This window comes from Protomyctophum parallelum, assembly GCF_964188405.1.
Source record: "Protomyctophum parallelum genome assembly, chromosome: 7".
Classification (NCBI taxonomy): Eukaryota; Metazoa; Chordata; class Actinopteri; order Myctophiformes; family Myctophidae; genus Protomyctophum; species Protomyctophum parallelum.
This window is the reverse complement of record NC_139705.1, coordinates 17,979,185-17,998,617: the sequence shown is the minus strand read 5'-3', so window position 1 is coordinate 17,998,617 and position 19,433 is coordinate 17,979,185. Positions and strand designations below refer to the sequence as shown.

The following is a 19,433-nucleotide window of genomic DNA, read 5'->3' as shown; positions in this document are numbered from 1 at the left end:
AAATTTATACTTTTACTTTTTCCATCACTGCAAAATAGGGCTTGTGTTTATTTTCATAAACCTAGTCTGCTTGTTTCTTTCGCTCAGGGAAACAAACCTGGCAACCACTCCAACAGCGTGGAGGAACCTTAGAGGGAGGAACCACGGTTTCGCAGGAGCATCACGCCCCCTTCACCTCGCCTCCCAGAGCCCCCAACCCGGCCCACATCCCACCGAATCACCGCTGTTAGGAGGACCTTAACCCCGCCTCCCAGAGCCCCCAGCCCGGCCCACATCCCCACCGAAACACCGCTGTTCAGAGGACCTCCGCTCCGGACCGCGCCGGACCGTTTGGTACCGATCCTAGGGTGCTGCTTCCATTAGAAAAGTATTTAGAACAACAAACCCACCGGATTACACGAAGGTTCAAATCAACACCATCCAGACCGGGACCTCCAGATCAGCGGCTCCTTGCAGAACATTAAGCCGGAACATTGTGTCCTTTCTGCGGGCAGGATGACAGCCAAGCACCGGGGCAGAGGGAAGGGCAGCCAGAACAGCCAAAGCAACGGTCATAAGAACCATGAGGACATCTACTTCTCCAAACAGGTGGGGAATTGAGGATGTGACTTTTATGAAAGAAAATTACTTCACGATTATTTAATTGTGGCCACAAAATAATCGCAATTAATGATATTTATTGCTATACCTATAATCAAAAAAGGTGCTTAAAACCTAATTGCAAGTTCGTCAATCACTTTAAGTAACCCCCAGCATCCCTATTCTGGGGGTAACGTTAGCCCCCCCCCCCCCCCCCCCCCCCCCAAAAAAAGCCCGATCTGCAAGTCAAAAATAGCAGATCTACAAGTGCACAATACGTGCTGCAACGCAACACTTGTTCGCTTGTAGATCTGCTATTTTTTTGCGAATCAATTTGTGTAGCTTGAATAAGAGTGTATCAAATGTGCTCTTTTACAGGTCTGTTTTATCAAGCATGGAGGGTAGTGAAGTACAGTACTGAATTTGCAGCTCATCAAAACCTAATTCACCCTAGTTTATGATGGAGGATTGTGAGTTTTTTCGTTGTTGTTTGTTTTTTAATCACGATATTATGGTCCCATCCCTCCAAACAGGACGGCCTGGACGGAGCACCAGAACCGGGCCACCGGGGTGGTGGTTCTTCCTCCGGGGGCGGCGGTCACCACTACACGTTGCTGTTCATCCTCTTCCTGATGATCATAGTGACGGGGGGGTCAGCCTCCTGGTTCTGCCTCCAGCAGCACCAGACCATCGGCTTTCTCACCGACAACCTCACCGCCATGCAGCTGAAAGTGGTCCGCCTGCAGGCCGCGCACGAGGAGGTGCGCAGGTCGGGCGATAAGGTTATTATAATGATGTTAAATGTGTTTATCGATTTGTTTATTCAACGTAACTATTTTTATTTATGAGAGAGTATAGGCTGATATCCACACCATTATGTCTGCACTGCAGGTGATAAGGCGATTAATTATGTTAAATAAATATGTTTATCAATTTGTTTATTCAATGTACCATAACTATTATGAGAGAGAGAGAGAGAGAGAGAGGCTAATATCCACACTATTATGTCCGCAGGTCAGGTGATGTAAAATATAGAAATGATATGTTTATTGATGCATTTTAATGTAATTATTATTAAGGGGGGTGAATGGGCGAATATTCACAATTTATTTAATGCAATTATTATTATGAGAGAGTATAGGTTGTGAAACGGAATCCACAGGAATTCAGGTGCTGAACAAAAAGTACAGGAGAAGGAGAAGTAGTCCGCACACTGTTCCATAGCTCTCACAGGAATTGTATTTATTTAGAAGGATGACAACGTTTCGACCCCCCATTTCCCCTTCACCTGACGAAGAGTATAGGTTGTAACTGAGAGTGTACCAATAACTCTGAGAGTGTACAAACGGAACCAAATGGACCCTTACAGGTCTGTAACTCTGAGGGTATACACAAATGAAACCAAATGGACCCTTACAGGTCTGTAACTTTGAGTGTAACACATGTCTAGTGGCCTGTAATGCATAGCTTACCAAACTACCACACTATGCAAAAGTTTCACTCAATCTCTTTTGGCCACAGTATAGTAGGAAGGAAAGTTGATCCGTGCTGCTCTGCAGACTGTTATCATATTTCTCTTTGCTGTGTGTGTGTGTGTGTGTGTGTGTGTGTGTGTGTGTGTGTGTGTGTGTGTGTGTGTGTGTGTGTGTGGTTTTACTATATTTGTAAGGAACCATTGCTTTATGGTTGAATATATTTTTTGAGATACATTTACAGTTACAGTTCAGATTCAGTGTGGGGGTTATGAATGATTATGATCAGACATTTAGAGCTTATGTTTATGGATTAGAGAATCATGCCACATTTAAACTATATGATTAGAATTAAACTTGCGCACGCTGGTGTCATGTAGTGAACAATACACGATCTACGAGCTTGGTAGATCTGCTATGTTTTGGCTTTAGGCTTACGGTTTAAAACGTTGACGTCCTCACAAATATTAGTAATACAAACCTCTGTGTATTTGCACGTGTGTGTGCGTGCGTGCGCGTGAGCGCGTGCAGTTCTATTTCTATCGCCTATGACACAAGGTGAGCCTACGGGACACGCAGCTGTTGACGTTCATAACGAGAGGGTTATGTTTGACCTACAATGTTCACATTCATACTACGTACACTGGCTGTATTGGTAGCAGGCCTACACTCAACAACATTTATGTGTACTACACACATGCAGCTCTAGGCTATTCCAGCATGGGATAGCCTACCCCTATCAGTTCTTGTATTCTTTTTACTGGGGTTACATTTAGGAATAAGGTTAGGTTTATACTAGACATAGTTTTACTGAGGTTACCTTTAGGAATAAGGAATATTAAGACATCGTTTTAATGAGGTTACGTTTAGGAATAAGGTTCGGTTTACAAGTACCGGTAGTTTTAATGAGGTTAAGTTTAGGAATAAGGTTCGGTTTACAAGTAGTTTTAATGAGGTTAAGTTTAGGAATAAGGTTTGGTTTATATACATAGTTTTACTGAGGGTGGAGTTATGTTTCATGCAAACTACAAACCTAGTTTTCCAGGAAAGAGGAAGAAGAATAAGAGATAACAGAGAGAGAGAGGAGCAAAGAAAACAGGATAGAAACAAAGGTCAGCCAGTTCCTGGTTCAGAGAAGAAAAACAGGTATAAAAATAAATATGAGTACTGTGCATACAGGTGTAAAAATACATGTTCGTACTGTACAAGTGTACATCGATGGTTCTCAAACATCTTTGTCTGAGGTCACCATCTGAATTACAGTGTTACTTTATAGCACCTTTTGTCATATTAACGGTACGTAAATATGTAAATCTTTCCCCCTAAGATACAATAGGCCTATGTAACGAGGATAACTGTAGAGAATATTAGTTTTCCTTAGGACAGACAGACTGAAAATTACTTATACTTAAAAAAGTTAAAGTACTTAAAACCCAGCATCCGTGTTCTGGGGGGAACATTCACCAGTGTGTAGATCTGCTATATTTGTCCCCGGAACATCCAGACACACGTTCATGGAGCCGCCCCACATCCAAAATGGTTGAGATATGACAGTTTACATTGTGGGTGTCCCGAGGGGGTTCCTCTAATGTACTGTCAGTCACTGTACTGTGCTGTCACACCCGAAATCATCATATATACAGTTAATATGTTTGTGTATGTTAAGGATAAAGGGTAAGGCACCGCCTCAGGTGTACTGTAGGCTGAAAAAGAACGCACCAACCAGAGTGGTGTAGAGGAGAGTGGCGTCATTGAGGGGGCAGAAAACAGCGCTCTAGCGCTAGTCAAGCAGAGCTGGAGTGTGACAAGAAATACATTGTTTTCAATGAGAGCGGTGCAAATATCAGCAATTTTAGGCATGTGAGCAACATGACAACTGTTTAAAGTATTGTACAGTGACAACTGTAATGTTTATGTTACACTATTACAAAAAAAGAAAAAATCTAAAATAAAGGTATTTAAGATTAGATTAAGACTGGTCGGTTGCCAGTCTCTCTCTCTTAGTAACAACAATACAGTAGTGGTGAACAAAGAGAACTCGGAAAGACATCTCATGTCATGACAAACCGCAGATCAGTTGACAGGACTTCTCCTGACAAAGAAACTAAGAAAGAAGGAACTGAAGTCTCAGCCATAATGTTTAGCATACATGAAACATATTTTATTTGTATCGTCAGCAACAACGGCACAGCGATGGAGAAGAAAGAAAACATTCCATTATACTTAACCCATTAAGACCTGAGACCGATTCTACTAAGGCCTTCTAAATCAGGAGTACTCACACTTTAAAGCTTTTTTCAAAAGCATAAAAAAATAGTGTGACACGCTATGAGCCTGTGACATGCTACAAGCTTGTATATCTGCTAGTTTTGAATAGCCAAACGCCACCATCTACAATTGCACAGATTTCCCGGGTTTCATGGGTTAAATCAAAGTGGTTATTTTATTTTGCACAGAGAATGTTTACATTGTCAGAACAACTGAACTACAATGTTTCTGTCTCTGTTTCCAGGCTTAGGGTTACACCAGGGTTAGGGTTAGACCAGGCTTAATAAGTAGGTCGGGAGTGGCTTATTGTCGGTATCAGCCAGTAACACATGGGAGTCTGTCCACGTCACAATGCGCTAGACCCCTGGGAGATTGCTGCTGAGGTGGAGCGCAACACCTACCATCAGCTCCCAGTACCACACAAGCCATGCTACTCATATGCTGAGTTGACGGTGCCTGGGATGGAACCTATGAACTTGTTGGCCAAAGGCGAGAGTTCTACCGACACAATTAGGGTTAAACCAGCCCTAAACTCACCGTGTTTGTGTCTCTGTTTCCAACAGGGCATCTCAGATGGTCTGGAGAACCGTCTGATTGGTCTGGAGCAGTCCTACTCTCTGGCCCAGAAACAGGTAGGATAATATTATTATTAATAAATTGTCTTTATTAACAGTCCTACTCTACTGTATATATAATATATAATAATTCCAGGTGGGTATGGCTTTAGCTACAGCAGAGCAGCTGAAGTCAAAACCGCTCTCAAAGAGCACTTGCAGGCAATTCAAAACGGGCCCCTGTAAAAAAAAGTCTTTATTCAACTATATGTATGATGATTTCCTTTTTTGTGTATGTGTATATGTGTATGTCTTTAAATGTTCTGATGAATTGAACATGGACAAGTCTTAGTGCTTTTCCAGTTTTTTGTTATTAATATTGATATTAATCTTATTATTTTTACATGTGGGTATGGCTCTAGCTACAGCAGACCTCCAGGGTTGGAGTTATTAATATGAATATTTATATGTTTTATAGGTGGGTATCGCTCTGGCTACAGCAGACCTCCAGGGTTGGAGTTATTAATATGAATATTTATATGTTTTATAGGTGGGTATGGCTCTGGCTACAGCAGAGCAGCTGAAGTCCTCAAACCTTCCGGCTCAGGTGTTGTCTCTACACACGGAGATGAAGACCAGGCTGCAGGAGATGCAACATACCACCGTCTCCATGGAAACCATGGAGCAGATGCAGGTATGGATTAGGTTCCGATTCATACTCCTATTTTAGAGCCGAATTTCAACCAGAAATTGCACAGGGCAGATATGACAAGTAACTTACAAATACATTACTGACATTTACTGTAAGAATTGTATACTATTCCTATTATACAATTTCTGTTATTTCTGGAAAATGTTTGAAAACGCGTGAACATTTTTCAACCTGGAAACGAGTATGATGATTATGTCAAGGTGATTATGTAATAACTGTGACTATCAGGGCTATAAGAGGCCTATAACTAACAGAATGTATAATCTACATGCAGGCTGCTCTCAGGGCTAAGAGTGAGGAGTTTGAGGGCGTGCGGCTGCAGGTTGAGGTTCTGTCTAACTAACAGAATGTATAATCCATGTGCAGGCGGCGCTCAGGGCTAAGAGCGAGGAGTTTGAGGGCGTGCGGCTGCAGGTGGAGGGTCTGGCGGCGCTGAGCGCCGAGCTGTCCCAGAACGTGGAGACGTTGACCTCCAGCCTGCAGGTGGCAGACTCCAAACTGGAGGAGAAGAGTGACCTGGTCCTGAAACTGGGCTCCACTCTCATACAACAGGTACAAATACACTGAGTTCTACACCCGTACAACATGCTACAAATACACTGAGTTCTACACTCGTACAACATGCTACAAATACACTGAGTTCTACACTCATACAACATGCTACAAATACACTGAGTTCTACACTCATACAACATGCTACAAATACACTGAGTTCTACACTCATACAACATGCTACAAATACACTGAGTTCTACACTCATACAACATGCTACAAATACACTGAGTTCTACACTCATACAACATGCTACAAATACACTGAGTACACTGATACAGCAGGTACAATATACTTGATAGTTTGTGAGTTTAAATGAGAATCGTTGTTTTTGTTTTTTTTATCGTGACCCCAGCAACAATCTGAATCAAATACTGTGTGAGATAGTTGAAGATTCACAGCCCTGGTAAACATACTGTACATACAATCGTATGTGATAAAATAATTACGTCATAATTGTCATGATCTCTCAGGCTGCTCAGTTGGTGGCGATGACGGAACAGCTGGAACAATACAAGATACATCTGGACACCAGCTCACTGGAGATGACCGCTGTCAGGTACAGGAACCTCTGTCAATTAGCCCTTGGCTAAGTCCCTCCCCAACCCGTCCTCGTCCAATAGGTCACGTTAGCAACGGTTACTAAGAGAGGAGACATTGGCAAGCTTTTCCCTCTCACCCATTGATATGTTAAATGACGGGATTTTTCCATATAAATAATCGATCATTTCTGTAGCAAGAGCTTCAAAATGTCTTCTAAATCTAGTCAACCAGGCCTGCAGTAGGCTATGCACTGGACAAATGTGCATGACGTTATTTCAATAAACTAGAAATACGAGGAAATGTATCCAACTCAGTCAAGTATTTTCGGTGCTTCTGTTGGATAGCCTGAGGGGTTTCAGCTGCGACATGTTGTGAGCTTGTAGATCTGCTATTTTCTGCATCAACCAAGTGTTAAATCAGCCATTACAACGCCATCAAGGTCTGTCTTGATGGCGTTGTCGACAAAATCAACTGTAGATTTAGTCTACTAAAATCTTATGATACTTAGTCGACTAAACCTTGACTAAAACTAAAACATTTCAGATTACTAAAATATGACTAAAACTAAATGATATTTTATTCATTCATTAAGACAATGACTAAAACTGCATCCACATTTGCTGTCAAAATGACCACTATCCTGCAGCCTGTGCGGATCAAATAGCTTCTCTCCTCTGAGGCAGAAAGAAGAAGTTGATGTTGACACAGTCAAAGCCTCCTGTCTGCTGCTTGCTTCACTCTGATGTGGTGTCACTTCACAGGCCCCATATAGTCCCCGTGTTAGATTACCTTCACACAGTGACAACTGCTTTGTAGCTTCCAGTATAGGAGTAGTTCAGCCTTAACGTCCTTTTAATAACCATAGTAACAACTGCTTTGTAGCCCCTAGTATAGGAGTAGTTTAGTCTTAACATAATTTGTAACTACTAGGCATGTAATGCTATATCGATTTAAACTGGTGACGATTTCAACCGTGATGCAAACAGCATAGTAAAAATATTATTTTTTATATATATGATTTAATGCCAACCATACATCATATACTTGGAATACTTGCAACCACATGTTTTGTAGATCGCCTATGTTTTTGTGACTTGGTGTAGAGGGAACGACAAAAGGAGGGAGCAGATCTACAAGTTCACAGCCAGCTCTGAAAAAGCTGAATGTGGTTTAGGAATCTGTGGAATGTTCTGTGGTGCCTGGGCCTGTCTGTCATCATAGGCCGTCACTCAGCCAAAATACTATAGACGATATGCAAGCTCAGCTAGAAGACTTTCTGTGAAGAGGTTTGGTGTATAGCTCGAGGGGAAAAGGAGGGGTCCCCCGGTCAACAGAGTAAACAGAGGTGCTTACGTTAATGTTTAAGTCTCTCTCTCTCTCGCCCTCTTTCTCTCTCTCACCTGAACTCAGTGACTCTCCCCTCTCTCCCCCCTGGACTTTTAGCAGAGAGAGAGTTCACTGAAATGCAGGGGCCTCTTCCTGGAGTTACTCAACACGTGTGTGTTTCAACATGTGTGTGCGTGTTTCAACACGCGCTCGCGCATGTGTGTGTGTGTACGTGTCATGATACTTGTGAGGGGTGGACCATATGCCACCACATGTATAGTACGGTTGTAATTTGAGACTCTGGTCGTCATTCATTTATCAATGGAAGTGGCTGAATTCCACAGATTCCTAAACCACATTCAGCTTTTTCAGAGCTGGCCGTGCCCAGGAATCATCTTACGGCTGTGTGTGATTTATCAAGCAATAGTATGACGGACTGTCATGGAAGCCAATAAGAAAGATCACATTCTCCGGAGGAACGTTACCCCTCCAATCATATCAGTGGAGTCACGCACCCCCCCTCACTCACACACACACACACACACACACACAGTCACACACACACACACCATCATCGGCGATCACTCGGTGTCGAGTATGATGGTCCTCCCGGGGGGGTCCTTATTGTGGGTCCTCAGATGATCCTCAGATGGTGGGTCCAATTCCGGAAACACACTTTTGTGCAGTGTGGGCATTGGTGTGAGGTGCTGCTGGGGGTGGGATGTGGAGCGGCCTCTCTGATGGTGGTTGCTGCTCTCTCCTTTCGTTGCTGCCTCTTGACTGTGGCAGCCCGGCGGAGATTGCGTTCGTGGAACATGGCTCCCTCTTATAGACTTTTCCTCCATGTGCTTCTATTTCGAGCAAGGTCTTCCCAGCTCAAAATACACACACACACACACACACACACACACACACACACACACACACACACACACACACACACACACAGACAGGGCCTACATGCCTACACCTCACACTAATATAACAACATATGACCTCACTTCAGACACCGGCTTTCCAGGAATAGGCTGCAGATTCTATTAGCTTGGATTCCCCATCCTCTGAGACACAGAGTGAGTTGACAAAAATCGTACCACATTATACATTATTAATAATACCATACCAATAATACCATATTATTTTCCAATTTAGGACTGGGGCCGATTCTCAAAACGCCTTCTAAATCCTGACCTAAGTTTTCTGAAAAACTATATTTATTAAAAAATCACAAACATGTTATATTGCTATATAGGCCTACTGTACATAGCAACAGGGAGTTCCACAAAAATGTGGAATGCCCGCCAACAGCCGTTAAGAAATGTGAATCCCTAGACTATCACGCCCTAAAGAGCACTTATTACGGGCGGCTGCAATTTGAAACTGGTCCCCTCTTTATTTCTATACTGTACACATTCTTTTTTTCTAACCTTGTATAATGATTGTTTATTTTTTGCATAGAACTGTATATTTGTATGTCTTCAAATGTTTTGATGAATTGAAAATGGAGGACCCTTATTTATCTCTGCGACCTCCAGGGGGTTTGCATCGCTAGACGTGAGGGAGCGGTAGGGGACATGTTTGTTGTTTGAGGAGGTAGAGGGAGTCAGACAGTTCAGTCCCTTGTAGTAACTATCTCTCTCTCTCTCTCTCTCTCTCTCTCTCTCTCTCTCTCAGAGCCGCGCTGCAGGCCACAGACCTCCAGAAGGACCAGCAGGACAGAGTGGAGGAACATCTCAACACGGTACGTCAGAGATTAGAGGAGCAGAGCTCCTCAGCCCACGCTGTAGAGGAACAGCTCTCTGCTCAGCTGGACAGGATCCAGAAGGAGGTAAACAAGACACGTGAGGAGTCGGTCCACACACTGGAATGGAGCTACCTTTGACAGCCTGCTGATTAAATAGGGTTGGGATTCGGGACCGGATCCATCATCGAGGAAACTGGTATGTGGACATAGGGCATAGCAGTGGCGGCCATTTTGTCAATCCACAATGTAAAGCCCATTCATTTTTTCAACAAAATATGTATATCAATTATTTTAAGCCTAGAATCAAGCTTTCCATCTAAATATATATATTTTGAAATTATGGGAAAAATGAATGGGCTCTGGATCAATGGAACCAGAAAATGTCCACCACTGCTATACCCTATATAATTACAATACCAGTTCTAAGTTTTTTAATTTCAAGGACCACCAAAACTCTGAGAGTGTACAAATGGAAAAAAAATTTACCTGCACGGGTCCATTTGGTTCCATTTGTTACACTGTCAGAGTTACAGTCCTGTAAGGGTCCATTTGGAAACCCATTATAGGAACCGTTAAGGAATGGGACCGTTACGAGGGAATCGTTAAGGAACCGGAATCGCTAAAACTCATCAAGGATCCCAACCCTACTTCCGATTGGTCCCTCGACCGACTAATCAGCACGCTTCTTACGCCTTGTTCCTCCTCCTGGTTGATTGTGCCGAGTTTGATAAAAAGTTGAAAAATATCCCAATCAGACCATGCAATGGAACAATATGGAATATGGGCTATACTGCCTAGTGCCTACCGAGTAGGTGACTAGGTACTAGGTAGGCACCTAGAAGTGAAAATACTGCAGCCGAAGTGAAAGCAAAGTGAAACTGAGCTATACAGTAACTTTGTTTACTGTCCGGGTAAGTCTGAGTTTAGGGTTAGAGTTAGAGTTAGGGTTAGTAATAGGGTTAGTAGTCAGACAACGCGACGTCGGACACTGTCTGACAACAACGTCAATATGTAGGAAATGTCCATACTGGCACCATGGCATGGTGTGATGACGTCTGATAACAGCCGAAACCGCTACCAAGGCAGAATTGCCAGCCACAGCCCTTCCTCGCCGGGCACGCTGGATTGGTAATGAAGGCAGAGACTTCAATCATTAGCTGTAACGAGGCCTTAGATGTAACGAGGCCTTGGTGAGCTCGCTGGACTCTTTTAGTTCACCGTGTCTCCACCGGGAACACTGATGACACATTTACATCTCATTAAAATGAATAGGTTAATTGAGTACCACAGACGACCTAAATCTGATGTATTCACAGAGAGAGCTGAAGTGTACAATAGAGGTAGTACTGTACTGTTAATGTACTTACATACTATGTTGTATGTACTGTACTGTACACTCAGTACATACTATGTTGTATGGACAGTACAGTATACAGTAGTACAGTACAGGAATGCAGGAATACAACATTTAAGAAGCAGAGCAGGATTTCAGCTAGATTGTTGTCTGACCAACGTGGCCGATAATATTTTAATTCACCGTCCATGATGATGATGTACGTTGCATAGTTACTAGTAGTTAGTCAACTGCACTAGTGTGGACTGCACACTGTGTGTGTGCATGCATGCGTGCGTGCGTGCGTGTGCGTGCGCGTGTGTGTGTGTGCATGCAATAATGTGATTTGAGTGCATGATGACTGTGCACGGATATTAGGCTGCTGTAATGTTATCACTAGCTCTATTCTCTAACTTCTGGTAAAGGCATTTACTGCTACATGTATAAACACACAAAAACGTAGAAGCAGAAGCAGCTGTGCCCAGCTGCTTCCACGACTGGCTTTGTGACTGGCTTTCTGCAGATGCAAAGATACAGTCTACCATTCATTTTCAATGGAAGCCAGCGACAGCAACAGCTACAAAGCTACACAAAAGTTGAGCTGGTTTCAACTTCAGCTACAAAGATACAAAGCTACAAATACGCTGTGTAGCTTTGTATCTTTTGCATCTGCCCGTGTGAACGCAGCATAAATCTCACCCAGTGCCAATCACGTTTGGACGTGATCGTTTATTAGATGGCGTCTTTTGGCTAACATATAATGCACCGTTCAACTCACAGTGCAGCGACAGAGAAGAAAACCACGTGGTCGCAAAAAAGCCCCTCCCATCCACCTCAATGTTAGACATTTTTGAGTAGTGCCATTAAGTATGTGTGTGTGTGTGTGTGTGTGTGTGTGTGTGTGTGTGTGTGTGTCAGTATGACCTATTGACCCCTGATTGAGGTCGCATTCCAGGAAGGAGGGGTCATATTCAGTGATTCAAATATCACTTCTCTTTTTGTTTTGTTGTGATAATCCTCCCTATACTATAGAGTGTGCTGACCATATAAGGAGTTCCAAACTGTCCCCAGTTAACCTCTAAGGGTCTCGTTTTTGGGTAGGTGGCCCAGCCTTCGTCCAATCATGATCGAGCGGAGGCGGGCCTTGGTGTGTGTGCTGTTGGCCTGTCGTGCCCCCCCCCCCCCCACTGTAGTGCGTGCATGTGCACATCTTGTTACTGGGGCGGACCGGGGGGGGTTTCCAAATCACTGAATGCTCCTTTAAGTCAAAAACAGCTCAACTCCAAAGTATAGTTGCACCGCTCAGTTCGCACGTGTGCAAAAATAAATCTGGATCGTTCCACTTTTGCTGTGGCAGCCATTGAACTTTCAATTGGCTCTAACTATGGATTACATAATCGGATTTACAAGCAGATGTTTGTCTGCCTCAGGGCGGACCAGAGGTAGAAAGCTGTCGTTCCCTGATGTCCTCCACAACGGACAGTCACTGTCTTGTCTTGTCTTGTCTTATCTTATATTATTTGAACTTATATCTTATCTTGTCTTACAGTTGGAGCAGGTAGAGGAAGTAGCGGCCGCTTCACCACAGGAAGAGGAGGAGTCGGTGAGCAAAGATGAAGTAGCTCCCGCAGCTGAGGAGGAGGATGCGGTCCCCGTTTCACAGGAGGAGGAGTCACGAGGAGAGGAGGCAGTCCCTGTTTCAGAGGAGGAGGAGTTAGGAGGAGAGGAGGAGGCGGTGCCCGTTTCAGAGGAGGAGTCAATAGGAGAGGAGGAGGCGGTCGCTGTTTCAGAGGAGGAGGAGAGAGGAGAGGAGGGGGCGGAGCCTCCTGCAGAAGAGGAAGTAGTTCCTGCAACTGAGGAGGAAGCAGAGGAGGCGGTACCTGTTTCAGAGGAGGAGGAGTCAGCAGGAGAGGAGGTGGTCCCCGTTTCAGAGGAGGAGGAGTCAATAGCAGAGGAGGTGAGCCAGAAGTCTGTGTTCATTTAGCCTGGTTTCTGGTCTAGATGGGCGGATTGGTGGATCCTATTGGTCGACTACCTTTTTGAAGACAAAATAAAAACTAGACTAAAATGTCAGGGAGGGAATAGTGGAGAAGAGATACAGTAGAACTAAAACACAAGTAATTGTATTACGTGGGTGTCACACAATAGCTTGTAGGATTGACTATTTCATGAATCAGCCATTACGACGCCATCACGGCCCGCCTACATATTTGTTTTGTTAACTGAAGGCCTATTCATACTCTACTTTTAGGTGATGAGTTTTTACTAACCACTGAAACGGTGGTTAGTAAAAACACAGAGATGTTTTTGGGTGAGTGGTGAGTCGCTTACCTCCGCGGCCTGACATCATGCTGTAGTTTTTGGTGGTCGCCTTATCCCCCTCTAATCAACTGTAGTTTAAGTTGACTTAAAAACTAAAACATAAACCAGATGCGATTTTATTCTGAAGACTAAAAAACACTAAATTGCTGTCAAAATGTATTGCTGCCAGGATGTGCCAGAGGAGGTGCCAGAGGTCAAGGAGGAGTCGCACAACGCAGCAGAGGAGGAGGAGGCAGCTGAAGCAGAACAGGAGGTGTCGGTAGGAGAGACAGAGGAGGTGGTTTCTGAAGGAGAAGCTGCTGTGGAGGAGGAGACAGCAGAGGAGGTTTCTGCAGGAGAGCCTGCCGTAGAGGAGGAGACAGCGGAGGAGGAGGACAGTGAGCAGGAGGAGACACCAGTAGAAGAGGAGGAGGAGAGTGTAGAGGAGGAACCGTTGGAAGAGCAGGAGGTTACTGATGAAGAATGTAAGTAGTTCTGACTAGTCTTGCATAGCCAGACAACTATTCCACAATCTCTGAATGCTATATATAGAGTCTGGACTCTGGAAATACACCTCCGTTCAGGAAATTGTATTTTTAAATGTCTTTACATTTAGTTATTTTTATTTCCATTTCTGCTATGCAGCAAACTATTTATGATTTTCATTTATATTAGGATAAATGTGCTATTACGTTGTTGTTGGGCTATTGGGCTATTACGCAAGTTGGGCTATTATGCAAGTGCTCGTTTCGTGCGTACGCCAACGGCTGATTAGACCTGGATTGACAAGCTATCCTTGTCGCTGATCCACCCAACAACGCCTGCATTACTCGCTCCCCACTCTGTTTTGTTTGATATGAAAATGAATATACTATTAGATAGCTAATAATGTTTTGATGGTTGTTGTTTTTTTTTACAGAGAGTTACTGTATGCAGAATAAAAGACAGAATTCCACCTGATCAAGTCTCACAGAAGAAAGAAGAAGATATGAATCAGTTATACTGTAATGTATGGATTATTATAAATAGAAGACAGTCACCATCGTGTCAGAGGAGAGAAGCAGTCATATTGTACTGTATGGATTGTTATAAACGCAACATGAATGTTGGCCAGTGTCTGAGGCATGAACTTGGTCACAAGAATCCAGCAAAGTCCTTCTAGAGTCAGCTCTACGGCTCCCTATAGCTCATGCAGCAAGACGGCTGTCAGGTTGTGGCCAATGAAGGGTTGATTAAAGGCGTGGCGTGTAACTTTGTCATGTGTTTATGTACTAAAAGAATATATAGTTTGATTGGCGTATAAGTAATTGATTTGTCACAACACCTGTTTGGTCCTCAACATGGCAGTTTTAAGGCTACATTTGCAAACAAATGAATTAATATCACGCCAATCAGACTGTTCAGACAAAATGAAACACCTGCGTTGGTCCTCAACATGGCAGGTGTAGGACTATATATTTGAAACCCATGAATGTTTTATATATATATATATATATATATATATATATATATATAAACACGGAGCAAAGTTGCACACTTTGTCTTTAATAAATGACCAACGACATTGACAGCGCCTTCCGACACCGACCTCAAAAAGCCTTAATCCAGGGGTCTTCAACAGGGGGTCTGGGACCCCTAGGGGGTCTACTTAAATCCAGGGGTCTTCAACAGTTACTACATGGGGGGGTTACCAGTTATTATTATATTTTTGTTTGTTTTACCTTTACCACGTGAACCCTAGCATCCCTATTCCGAGAGGAACATTAGCCGGAAGTAGCCGGTCTATGAGCTTGCAGATCGGCCATTTTCGGCTAAGAGGTTTTGTTTTAGAGGGGAAAAAGTGCGGACCAAGTACCGCTGTACTTAGTCCACTACGAAATGTTGACCGCCGGGTTCAAAATGTCCGGTGTCTGAAAATAATAATAAATAATAATAAACTTTATTTGTATAGCACTTTTCATACATAGAATGCAGCTCAAAGTGCTTCACAGGGCAGGACACAAAAATAAAATACAATAAAACACAAGTAGTTAAAATGATAGAACAATAGCAGAGAACAAAACCGAATATAAGAACATAAAATAAATAAAAACACATAAAAAAATAAAATAAATAAAATAAAACTCAACTAAAAGCAAGGGTGAAGAGGTGAGTCTTGAGTTGAGATTTAAAAATGTCTACAGAGGGTGCGTGTCTGAGCTCGAATGGAAGTTTATTCCAGGCTGTTGGGCCATAGAAGCAAAAAGCTGCCTCACCGTACTTTTTTGTGCACATTCTTTTAGGCACTTCAAGTAGGCCAGCGTTGGAGGACCTGAGGGGGCGGCTAGGGACATATCTAGGTAGGCAGTCACGGAGGTACGGAGGTGCGAGACCATTGAGAGCTTTATAGACAAGTAACAGAATTTTAAAGTCAATCCTGAAAACAACCGGAAGCCAGTGCAGTGATGCCAAAACTGGAGTAATATGTTCTCTCATCTTAGTTCTAGTTAAAACTCTAGCTGCTGCATTTTGGACAAGTTGTAATCTGAAATACAAAATGATACAAATGAGCAATATTCATAATGCATTATAATGATGAATCAAATCATGGAAAAGATAATGTGAAGACAGCATTAATTTACATAACAGCTATACTCTATGAAAAAGTTTAATCTGCAACACAATTCAGGGGGTACCTGCTTCATCTGTCTCTCAGCTATACAATATGGAGTTGGGGTCCCTGCTTCATCTCTCTCTCAGCTACACAATATGTAGTGGGGGTCCCTGCTTCATCTGTCTCTCAGCTATACAATACGTAGTGGGGGTCCCTGCTTCATCTCTGTCTCAGCTACACAATATGTAGTGGGGGTCCCTGCTTCATCTGTCTCTCAGCTATACAATACGTAGTGGGGGTCCCTGCTTCATCTGTCTCTCAGCTACACAATATGTAGTGGGGGTCCCTGCTTCATCTGTCTCTCAGCTATACAATATGGAGTGGGGGTCCCTGCTTCATCTCTCTCTCTTTGGCCTGAAAAACGTTGAAGACCCCTGATCTAAATTTAAGAACAGAACAGTGTTTCTTACATAAAGGGTATTTTCCGCAATTGAAAAGGTCTCAAACTATTTTTTCTGCCGTTTAAAAAAATGCTTTTTAGTTTGAACTCACACAATTCTTCTTTTCACCAAACTGGAAAACTACAAGCCAATGGGGTGAACTAAACACTTAAAGGAGCACTACACCCATTTTCAACCTTCCTTATATCTATGTATACGTTACTGAGTGTGCAGCACTTTGGTTTTAAATGTGCTCTATGAAGAAAAGTGGGTTGGAGTATCTTCATATAATTGGTCCTCACTAACACCCCATCTGCACTGTCAGCGATGCGAGCGAGCCAACGATGAAATCTCATTAGAATACATGTTTTTCAATGACTGTCCTGATGTACCGCGAGCAACAACGCACCGTGCAGCGAAGTCGTCCACCCCTCCTGTATTCCTATACCCCTCCTATATTCACTCGCAGCCATGTTTCGCGGCCATGCTTCATGTGTGGCATGTATGATTCCAAATTGCATTTGTCCCAATGAGATTTGATTGGTTCAGGCTTTGTCGCAATGCAATGGCAGACGCTCCATATCATCAGGACAGGTTTTTGCGTGATATCGCAGTCGGAACACTGTCGTTCGCTCTGCTCATTGCCTGTCCAGATGAGGTGTAATATGGCACCATGTATGTTCATTACCAGTGACTTAACCGGTAGGAAGGTTTGGACATTTCTAATATGATTTCATTCATTTTATTTGTTTTTTTTAATAGATGCCGTTTCTATTAGCTTGGAATTCCCATTGATGATGTCACTGTTTGGCAGCTTTCTGAACTGTCTACAGTCCTACAATGAGACACAGAGTAGACAGAAATGATGGCATCTTATAACAAGCATTAGTGAGGACCAGGGGTCATCAACATGTCTTTGTACACACCATTATAATGTTCTTAATGCAAGACCCAGTTACTGAATGTATGACACTGATTTACTACGACACTATGGCACATTAGGAGTCCAACTAGGACTAGTGTTTCATGGTTCGCGGACGTTCTTTTCGCAAGGACACCCATAACTCTGACACTGCGGTTCCATCTGTTTCCATTTGTACACTTTCAGGGTTACAGGCCTGTTATGGTCATTCAGGGCTATCTATTTGTGCGTTTCTAGTAATGCTCATTTTGTATGTCCGTGGCAAAAGAAATATTTTTTACAAAAAGTGTCCACCACAAGCCAACATGGTGATGACCCCTTGGTTAGGACCAATCTCATGAATATAAGGTTGGAAATGGACGAAGTGTTCCTTTAACAACATCACTTGAAGCCATAGACAAATAATTATGTTGAGCCAGTTTTTGCTCTGATGTGGATATGTGTGATAGGGGGAAATGCATTATGGGTGTGAAGTATCCCTTTAAAAAAGGGGGATACAGGAAGTAATTTATTGTGTCACACTTGTTTACACGAGCAAAACACCGACGTACGGACGACAAACTGAAAGTCTCGCTAATAGACTATCCTTTTTTTGCCTTTTCTTTTGCATTTTCTTTTTGACCTGATGTCTGTAAACAAACACACTTGGTTAGGTGTTTTAATAATTCTTTAAATATTGCAGGTGTGATTTTGATGAAGTTTGGCTCATACTGTATTGTTTGCACTTTTTTTTATGGATTATACAATTCCGGCTGGACAGAGTTTAAAACACCTGTAGAATTTAAAAGATACATTTTAACGCCAAGGTCTAGGAAATGTTCACTCTGTTAACCTGTTCACTGCCAAGGTGTTGGTTTCACTACAAGTCTGCTCCTTTTCACTTGTTTTCTTTTTTTAGTTTTGTTTTTGTTTTGAATAAACTGGTTCCTCCATTTTTTTACACTCAACTGGTGTTTTGGTGTGTTGTATATATACAAATCGTGCAGATGTAATGTTATTAGATTTACAAATCATGGCGTCTCCCTTAGAGATAGAGTGAGAAGTTCAGTCACGTGAGAGAGACTCGGAGTAGAGTCGCTGCTTCTTCGCTTGGAAAGGAACCAGCTTATGGTGGTTTGGACTTATGGTTAGGATGCCTCTCGAGCGTCTCCCTAGGGAGGTCCTCGATGCATGTCCCACTGGGAGGAGAGTCCAGGCCAGACCAAGGGGCCCCCCCTCTGCCACTCAGGTGGAAGAGCGCATCACTGCATGCCTGGCTGACATCTCACAGTGGATGTCCTCCAATCACCTCAAGCTGAACCCAGACAAGACTGAGCTTCTCTTCTTCCCAGCTAAGTCCTGCCCTATGTGGGAGCTAACTATCTCCGTAGACAACGCCCTGGTAACGTCTGTCCAAACAGCCAGGAACCTCGGTGTTGTCCTGGACAGTCAGCTCTCGTTCAAAGCTCACATCACAGCTGTCACTCGATCCTGTAGGTTCACACTATAATATACGACGAATTAGACCGTTCCTCACCCAGGAATCAGCCCAGCTCCTAATCCAGACAACAGTCTTGTCAAAACTCGACTATTGTAACTCCCTCCTTACTGGCCTACCAGCATGTGCACTTAAGCCTCTCCAGCTGATCCAAAATGCCGCAGCTCGCTTGGTCTTCAACCAGCCAAAATTCTCACATGTCTCCCCCCTGCTCCGCTCCCTCCACTGGCTCCCGGTCGCTGCCCGCACAGAATACAAAACTCTGATGCTGGCATTCAAGGCAACCAAAGGTATGGCTCCCCCATATCTTGCAAGTATGATTGAACCCTACAAACCCTCCCGCGCACTCAGATCAGCCAACGCAGGGAAGCTGGAAGTACCCTCACTAAAAACGCCGGGACAACGCTCCACACGTCCCAAACTCTTCTCCCTTCTGGCTCCAAAACTGTGGAATGCACTTCCCATTGCAGTCAGAACTGCAGCATCACTCCCAATCTTCCGCCGTAGTCTGAAAACCCACCTTTTTAGACTCCATCATGGCCCATAGCACTTACCCTACCCCCTTAGATAGCATTTCTGTAGACTTAGATAGCATCTGATACAGACTTATAGCATGT

The 19,433-nt window shown here is 43.4% G+C and overlaps 1 protein-coding gene across 6 annotated transcripts; it reads left to right on the top strand.

The window, feature by feature from the left end:
• Positions 1-243: 243 nt before the first annotated feature.
• LOC310862199 (uncharacterized protein) lies at positions 244-18,286 on the top strand. Of its 6 annotated transcripts, none has more exons than XR_014569536.1 (11): positions 244-588; positions 1,113-1,361; positions 4,883-4,951; positions 5,424-5,567; positions 5,952-6,137; positions 6,611-6,696; positions 9,681-9,834; positions 12,633-13,040; positions 13,575-13,869; positions 14,304-16,134; positions 16,315-18,286. XR_014569536.1 is itself a non-coding variant. In XM_083769963.1 (10 exons), coding segments are annotated over exons 1-10 (1,686 nt in total). In that variant the 5' UTR covers positions 244-495; the 3' UTR covers positions 14,306-18,286. The 6 variants fall into 6 exon arrangements, 2 of the variants coding, with proteins under 2 accessions (XP_083626089.1, XP_083626090.1); XR_014569537.1 differs by having other exon boundaries at positions 16,271-18,286; XR_014569538.1 differs by having other exon boundaries at positions 14,304-16,178.
• Positions 18,287-19,433: the final 1,147 nt, after the last annotated feature.

What these genes read in the sequence shown, in the direction of transcription:
- LOC310862199 (XM_083769963.1), top strand. Translation starts at nt 496, where the DNA reads ATGACAGCCAAGCACCGGGGCAGAGGGAAGGGCAGCCAGAACAGCCAA. An exon ending in ACTCTCTGGCCCAGAAACAG is followed by an intron (nt 4,952 to 5,423) that starts GTAGGATAATAT and finishes TATGTTTTATAG; the next exon opens with GTGGGTATGGCTCTGGCTAC. An exon ending in TGGACAGGATCCAGAAGGAG is followed by an intron (nt 9,835 to 12,632) that starts GTAAACAAGACA and finishes CTTGTCTTACAG; the next exon opens with TTGGAGCAGGTAGAGGAAGT.